Genomic DNA, 8,400 nt, shown 5'->3' with positions numbered 1-8,400 from the left:
AATAGCGGAGGTGACTGTTCTGGGGATTTCTATCACAGAGGGACTAAGTCAGAACTGCTGTTAGGCAGGGGAGATCAAACTCTTGGATCTAGGTCACCCCCTTGGCAGCAGAACTGATTTATGGTGCCCTGGACATCCTAACGTCATCAAATTACCCCACACAATGGAGAGAGGCTGGGCTGCCTTTAGGCAGTCACCAAAGGACGCTGAGCCTGTGGTGGCTTGGGGCAGCCCGGCCACCTCCCGAATCCCGGACCTCCTTTGGAGTCTGTCTGGGGGCGACTGGGGCGGACAGCGGGCACACCCAGGCGTGCCACCATCCACTGGAGGTATAAGTAGGCAGCCTCTGTGACAGCTCTGCATCCTGGCTCCAGAGCCCACAGCACTGCTACGACTGCTTTCATCCTTGGGCAGCGCCATGAGTTGCAGACCGTTCTCTTCGTCCAGCAGGAGCCACAGGAGTGGCGGAGGTGGCGGGGGTTGTGGGGGCAGCTTCAAGAGCTCAAGCCGCTTCAGCTCTTTGGGAGCTGGAGGAGGAGGGAGCCGATTCAGCTCTACCAGCAGCTATGTCGTGGGGAGCTCCGGGGCCTGTGGGAGGGGAGGCAGTGGTAGCTTCAGCTCCAGTTATGGCAGAGGGTCTGGGGGTGGTTTTAGTGTTGGGAGTTTTACTGGAGGCCTTGGGGGTTGCATCGGTGGTGCTGTTGGAGGCTCTGGGGGGCTTTGGGGCTTTGGGGGTGGCATTGGCAGTGCTGTTGGAGGCTTTGGGGGTGCTGTTGGAGGCGGAGACGCTGGCATCCTGTCTGCTGATGAGAAGACCACCATGCAGGATCTTAACAGCCGGCTGGCCTCCTACTTGATAAGGTGCAGAAACTAGAGAAGGAAAATACTGACCTGGAGACTAAGATCCGGGACTGGTATGACAGGCAGGGGCCCAAGAATGTCAAGAAGGATTACTCTTGCTATTATGACACCATCGAAGATCTGAAGAACCAGGTAGGCCAGGGAAACTCAAAACTCTGTCTGTCTGTGTCTCACACGTATATGTACACTCACTCACTCACATGTTTTATTTCCCTTGCGAAGGCAAGATGCTGGACTCTAACTTAGATGATAGCCAGAGAATCCATCTTTTGCAAATTTTAACTTCAAAAAGAATTTTTTAATTGAGATATAGCTGATTTACAATGTTGTGTTAATTACTGCTCTATGGCAAAGGGATTCAGTTATATATACATATGTACATTCCTTTTTAAAATATTCTTTTCCTTCATGGTTTATCATAGGCTATTGAATATAGTTTGTGCTACCCAGTAAGACCTTTTTGTTTATCCTTTCTATATATAAAAGCTTACATCTGCTAACCCCAGCCTCCCACTCCATCCCTCCCTCATCCCCCTCCCCCCTTGGCAACCACTGGGTCTGTTTTCTATGTCTGTGATCCTGTTTCTGTTTCATAGTATTGTATTTTAGACTCCATGGAAACTTGAACTTTTATCAGAAACAGTTCTTGGCCTGGCTCATGTGGGGCAAGCAGAGGTAGCATGGAGGGAGCATAGCAACGGGGCAACTTGTTCCTGGATCTGCCGCCAATTCACTGTGTGACCTTGGGAAGCCTGATGCCCTCTCTAGGCCTATTCTCCTATCCATTTAATAAAGACAGTGGGAAGACTAGCTCTCAGGCACCTGTTGGTTTAAAATTTCTGTAATATTGGGGAAAACAAAAGAGATGAGTGCCGCTATCCAACACAGGCGGGCATATGGCGCATGAGAGAGGGCCATCTGTGCCTGTCTCTTCTCTCAGCCTCTGAGAGTTCAGAGCTTTCTAGTAAAGAAAACTAGACATCTTTTCTCCCCCTTCTTACTTTTTCTGGGCTCTTCTAGGGACCTGTCTTGATTTTTCCAGTTTGCTTGGACCCAGATATGCATTCTAGCTGGTCAAAGCATGGAGAGGTTCTAGAACCTGGGGGCAGACATCATCTATCTATCCATTGATCCATCTATCCACCCATTCATCCATCCAGCTAGCCACATGTCTGTCTATCCACTCAACTTAGAGGTTGAGTACTCTCAGTGTTGCTCTGGGCAAGCATAGTAATGTCTCAGGCGTGGTCTCTGCCCTTGAGGAGCTCATAATCTAGCTAATTTGCTGTTCCCACCTGTTTCCCTTGCCTTCACACCTTCTGATGAACAGCCTCTGGATATCTTGTTTATTCTATCCCAAACCTCTTCCTCAGTCATCCTTCAGAGGTCACTTCAATTGCCACCTCCTCCCTGAAGCCTTTCTTAATCTCCTGTAACCATAAATCAGCTGTCTTTTCCTTGAACTCTTCTAGGATATTTTGGTCTTGGCAGTCAACCAAGCTCCTTGAGGAGCTGTATCTCATTGATCTCTAACTTACACAGTGTCCTTTGTAGTAGATATTAAAATATTTGTTAAATGAATGAATGAAGGCTACACTGAACATCCTTGCTGAAGTCTGTGAGGGGTCTGCGCCACATACCAGCTTTGGAAGCCCCTCCTGCCTCTTGAGCATCTTCCTGGATGAGCTCCTCGTCTCCTGTGGCTTTGCCTAGGCTTTTGCCTCCCAGAAGAGGGTCATAGCAGGGGTGCCTAGGTTCTGTGCCATCTCCTTTTTTTTAGATTGTGCAGATCACGGTGGAAAACAACAAGATTTTAGTGGACATTGACAACAGTCGCATGACCATGGATGACTTCAGGGTGAAGTGAGTCCTACTTTTCCTGCTTCTCCTGTCGTCCATCCTTCCTCCAGCCCCTAGTGCTCTGGAGGTCCCTGTGGGGGCTGGTGACCTCTGGCTCATGCCCTGCCCCTGACTGGTCTGCAGGTTTGAGATGGAGCAGAGCCTGCGACAAGCAGTGGAGGCTGACATCAATGGTCTGCGAAAGGTGCTGGATGATCTAACCATGCAGAAGTCTGACCTGGAGATGCAGTGTGAATCTCTGCAGGAGGAGCTGGTGGCCCTCAAGAAGAATCATGAGGAAGTAGGGTCTTGGCTACTTGTGGCTTGTTGGGGAGAGGGAGGAAGTTCAGGGATAATCGGGGATGGATAGGAGCTTTGGGCCATTGCATGGAAGACACCCGCTCCGTTACTCTCGAGGAGGACATGCATGCCCAACCTATGGTGGTGGTTAGGCTTTGACTTCTCAACTGTGTCCCATCCCATTGTTTGCACCCCAGGAGGAGCAGGAGAGGGCTAAAAGGTGATGGAGAGGATCCCATCCCGCCCTGACCTCGTATCCCCTTCTTCCCGGTAGGAGATGAGCCAGTTGTGTGGGCAGAGCACCGGGGATGTCAGTGTGGAGATGAATGCTACCCCTGGCGTGGATCTCACTAAGATCCTCAATGAAATGCGCGAGGACTATGAGAAGCTCAGTGCTAAGAACCGAAGCGACATTGAGCAGCAATACGAGACTCAGGTGAGCAGAGCGGGACACTGATTCAACCTTCTCTCCCTCCGTCTACATGTCCTTTCCACCCACCCCTCCATCTCTGAGTCTACTTGCGCTTCTCAGTCATCCTCCTTCCCATGCATTTACTGCCCACAAGTGTAATCATCAAGTAATTTCCCAGTGCCAGGTTTCATGTGAAGTGCTGATGTCACAGAGATGAGCCACAGAGGATCACTGCCCTGGAGAAGTTCAGAGTTTATTACATGTGTGCACAAAGGGAGAGCATGAAGAGCTTACATAAGGCTGTGTGTTTCAGGCTCTAGTGGAGGTACCCAGTGTGCCCCTAGCACTACACTGAGCTCCCGATGACTCCCTTCCTCCTGGGTCTCCAGTACCTAGTGTAGAGGGTGACACATGAGGACATGATTTGTAGTGTGTATATGTGTATGCATGTGTTTGGGTGGCATTTTGAAATGAAGTTAAAAATTGATTTAAGGGCAAAGTGTGAAGAGTCTTAAAGCCTGCTGAGACATACTGACAGAGAAACTGAGAAACAGAGAATTGAGAGAAACTGACAACGTGGCTGGCTGGAGGGACCCAGAACTCAAGATGACTTGTTTTTGGCTTTGGCTCAGTCTTGGTCCTGGAGGTGAAGGTGCTGACCAGTGGGGAAGAACCTTCCCCATTCAGTGAGCTGCTGAATGAGCTTTTGTGTTTCAGATGAGACAGACTGAGCAAGAAGTGATGACCTGTAGCCAGGAGGTGGAGTCCAGCAACAAAGAGGTGATCAAGCTTCGGCACACCGTCCAAGAGTTGGAGATTGAGCTGCAGTCTCAGTTCAGCATGGTTGGTAGCCAGGCTCTGGATCCTCTGCCTGGGTGGGGCACAGGAAGCTGCATATGATCCCCAGGGACAGGAAGGGGAGTCCAGCTATGAGGTAGCATCCTTCTCAGTGGCTTCTCTGCCCCTAGAAATCGGCCCTGGAAAAGTCCTTGGAAGACACGGAGAACCGCTACTCTGGCCAATTACAGCAGATCCAGGGTCAGATCAGTATCCTGGAGGGCCAGCTCACTGACATTCGGGCAGAGATTGAGTGCCAGAATCAGGAATACAGCCTTTTACTCAGCACCAAGATGCGGCTGGAGCAGGAAATCAAGACCTACTGCAGCCTCCTTGAGGGTGGCCAGGAGGATTTGTATGTATCCTGTGCTTCTGTGGCACTCCTAGGAAGTTCTAAACCCCTGATGCTACTTCTGTTCTTCTGGATACAGCAGTTGGGAAAGTTCCCGTATACAAGGGTCTGATGGGCTGAGGATTTCTTCATCCCAAGGGGGGAACCTCAGGGCCTTTGGGCTTTGAGAAAGGAGGATGGTAACAATGAGAGAAGGGACCACTCCCTGCTCCAGGGAGAGGAAGTCCCTCCCTTCCCAGCTGTGGTGCCAGCCCAGCCTCTGTCCTCTGCCTTGCTGGAGGAAGACTTAGGAAGCCTCAATTTAGGTCTTCTCTCCAGGTTCATCCTTGTGTATGTATATATATATATGGGGTCACCTGTTTTATCTCTGTGCTTTCTTTGCTTCTCAGTGAATCTCATGGAGGTGGACAGACAGGCTTTGGAAACAGCAAAAGAAGTGGAGGTGGAAGCAGTTATGGAAGAGGATCCAGGGGAGGAAGTGGAGGCAGTTGTGGAGGAGGAAGTGGGGGCAGCTCTGGTGGAGGAAGTAGCTCTGGAGGAGGAAGTGGTGGCAGCTGTGAAGAAGGAAGTGGAAGGACATCCCAGTCCCAGTCCTACTCCTCAAAATCCAGTGGCTGTGACACACAAGGTAGGGACAGCTCTAAGGCTGTGGGGTGGGGGAGGCATAGGTGTCAGCTGTCAAGGTACCACCCTTTTTAAATATCTTTGAGCCTCTCTAGGGAATACATATTCTAGACAGAGTGAGACTTTAGGGAGATCTCCAGTGAGTGCCATAGACTTGCCCTTGTTTCTGATCTGATCATTATTTTGGACAGAGTCTTAAGTGAGGCTGGGATCACATCTACATGAGACTTGAGTCTCAATAGCCTAGGAGATGAGTTGGAGGTGGAGTATTATTTTGTCTATTTCTCTCCACACCCTATGTGGAGGGTATTGTTATTATCCCCATTTTAGAGATAAGGAAAATGAGGTTCCTTATCTCTTGCTCAAGGTCAAACAACTCATAAATGAGAGATCAGCTCTGTAGGGCTCCACAGCCAGTACATTTCATCATCATGAGGATGGGGACACCTGGGTCAGCAACAGTTCAGGCAGAAAAGAGTCTCAAGTGTTGTAGTCAGTGGCTGGGTTGTACAAGCCAGTTATATGATGACACTGTCCAAAGGAGCATGTATCAAAGATAATAGTCTAAGTGCAAGAAAGAGTCAAACAGATGAAGTGGTCTCTAGGTCAGAGAGATTCCCCTTGTACATGTTGAATCTTGTAAAACAAAAATCTAGTATGAAATTGTAGCAAAAGGCTGGGTAACATGACTGGCAATGCTCAGCTCAGAGGTGCCTGGGAGCCGCCCTTCTCTGGAGGGTGGTTTTGTGTGTTGGGTGGCACTGCAGGGCCATGGATGTGCATCTATGGGCAGAGGCTGGGGCCATCTTCCCCTCAACATACAAGAGATCTACTAACAAAAACTGCTGGACGGAGGACGGGGCTGCCTCCTGAGCCACCATCCTCAGAAATGGGAGAGCACCCGCCAGCTGTTACAGCAGAGCTTTGGGAACCGGATGGGGGCCACTAGGACTGGAGGATCCCTCCATGTCAGGATTCTCCAGCTCTTTGAGCTCCAGTCTCTTTGCTCCCCATTTGCCTGTTTTCCTCCAAGTCCCAGTCTCTCTGTCTCTTGTTTTAAGTCCTCTCTTCTCACTCTCACCACTCTTCTGTCTCTCCACAGGCCACCAGACACGATACTAGAGCCCCTGCAAACTTTCCTGGCCCCACTCCAGCTGGACATCCCCCAGATGGGCAGACTCTGGATAAAGCCTGCTCATTGCATTGTAACACTGGGAACAGCTGGAAACAAGCCCCAAGACCCATTTGGGATGGGGCTCACTGGGCATGTGTGCCTCTGGCTGTCCATTGGCTCCCTCCTCTGGGAAGGTTGGGGAGACCTCTCTCCCTCTGTCTGGTTTGGGGATGACCCCATTCCCTGCCTTATCTCAATTTCCCAATAAAGCTTTCCTGTTGCAAATAAAACCTGGACTTTGACTCATTTGTTCCTTGGGATTGATAAGGGGCAGAAAGGAGGTGAAGGGAGAATCAAAGGAATCCACCTGTAGAGTATTGGTTAGCTTTTCTATCAGCTACCTTCTACTTGCAACAAAGCAATCCGTAATTTGGTGGCTTAAAATCACGATCATTTACTCAGCCCGTGCTTTCACAGTTGACAGTTTGGACTGGGGAATTCTGTTTTCCTTTAAGCATCTGGGGTCAGCCCCAAGTCAGCTAGGCAGCTCTGCCTCTGGGGCTTGGCTGCATGCTGGTTGGGAGTGAAAGGGTCACATGACTCTCTTCTTCCAGCCAGTTGGCTCAAGCAAGTGTTCCAAGGGAATGCACAGAGATACACGTGCAAGGCCTCTTGAGGCTTAGGCTCTGAGTGGTCACTTAGGCTGTTGGCCAAAGCAAGTCACAGATTCAAAAGCAGGGGAAATAGACTCCTCTTGATGAGAGAAGCTGGAAAATCACATGGCAAGAGTACGGGTAGAGGGAGGGCAATAGTGGGCAAGTTTTTAAAAATGTTTATTAATTAATTTTTTTGGCCACACCGGGTCTTAATGGTGGCATGCAGGATTTTCAATCTTCATTGTGGCATGCAGGATCTTTAGTTGCAGCATGTGGGGTCTAGCTCTCTGACCAGGGATCGAAACTGCTTTGGGAACACAGAATCTTACCCACTGGACTACCAAGGAAGTCCCTGGGGCAAGTTTTTGCAAACCATCTGCCACAGTCTCTCAGCAGATCATAAGTTAGTTACAGAGGGAAACAAGACAAAAATGAGGTGGGTTTTGCTTCAGAAGATTTCACAGATGGTGAAACATAAAGGCACAGATCAAGTGCTCTAAGGCAAGGTGAGGACTATTCCATAAGACAGCAGCTGGCAATGTTCTCCAAGGGTTCTGACTAGGGACAGACAGACCCCTCAGCCTGTGTTTCGGATGCTATAGCTGTGTATCAAACCTCCCTGAAGCTTAGAGCCTTAAAAGAACAATGTTGATTTGGGACTTGGTGGGAACAGCATACTTCTGCTTTGCTGGGTATTATCCTGGCTCACAGGTTTGGGCTAGAAGCATCTGAAGTCTTGCTCACTCATGTTTGGCCCCTGAGCTGAAAAGACTCAAACCTGGGGGCTGGCCCTGCAGAGGCTCCTTGACATCTCTGTATGGAGACTCCTAGTGTGATCCCTGGAGCAGAGCAGCCTCAGAGGAGACAGACTTCTTATGCACTGGCTCGGGGCTCCCAAGATATATGTCCTAAACAAGAAAGAACCAGGAAGAAGCTGTTTTGCTTCATTGCCTAGACTGGGCTTCCCAGGCGGTGCTATTTGTAAAGAATCCATGCAGGAGATGCAAGAGATGAGGGTTCGAAACTGGCTTGGGAAGATCCTCTGGAATAGGAAATGGCTACCCTCTCCAGTATCTTGCCTGGAACATTCCATGGACAGAGGAGCCTGGCGGGCTATAGTCCACAGGGTGGCAAAGAGTCAGACATGACTGAGTGATGGAGCACAGCACAGAAAGGCATGCAGTGTCACTTCTGCTGTGCTCCCAGTCTTGCCTAGATTCAAGAGGACGAAGCATAGCCCTTACAGTTGGCCGAATTTAAAGATGATCCCAGTTATTCAACCAACAATTCAAACCTAAGGGCTGCTGGGAAGGGATTTTGGAGAAGTCTCTACTGTTTGGGCCTTAAGATAGAGAGATTAGACACTGAGCTGGACATAGTCACGTGCATGCATGTGAGCTAAGTT

General features: G+C 49.7%; 1 protein-coding gene across 1 annotated transcript; it reads left to right on the top strand.

Moving 5' to 3' along the window:
• Positions 1-236: 236 nt before the first annotated feature.
• KRT9 (keratin 9) lies at positions 237-6,629 on the top strand. The gene is given in 9 exon segments (XM_061391778.1): positions 237-851; positions 854-993; positions 2,642-2,724; positions 2,845-3,001; positions 3,275-3,436; positions 4,130-4,255; positions 4,381-4,604; positions 4,991-5,229; positions 6,328-6,629. Coding segments are annotated over 9 exon segments (1,584 nt in total). The 5' UTR covers positions 237-418; the 3' UTR covers positions 6,348-6,629.
• The last annotated feature ends 1,771 nt before the right edge of the window (positions 6,630-8,400 follow it).

The sequence above is a fragment of the Bos javanicus genome, chromosome 19 (assembly GCF_032452875.1).
Source record: "Bos javanicus breed banteng chromosome 19, ARS-OSU_banteng_1.0, whole genome shotgun sequence".
NCBI lineage: Eukaryota > Metazoa > Chordata > Mammalia > Artiodactyla > Bovidae > Bos > Bos javanicus.
Note: the sequence above shows the minus strand (reverse complement) of the source record. Positions and strands in the feature narration are given on the sequence as shown.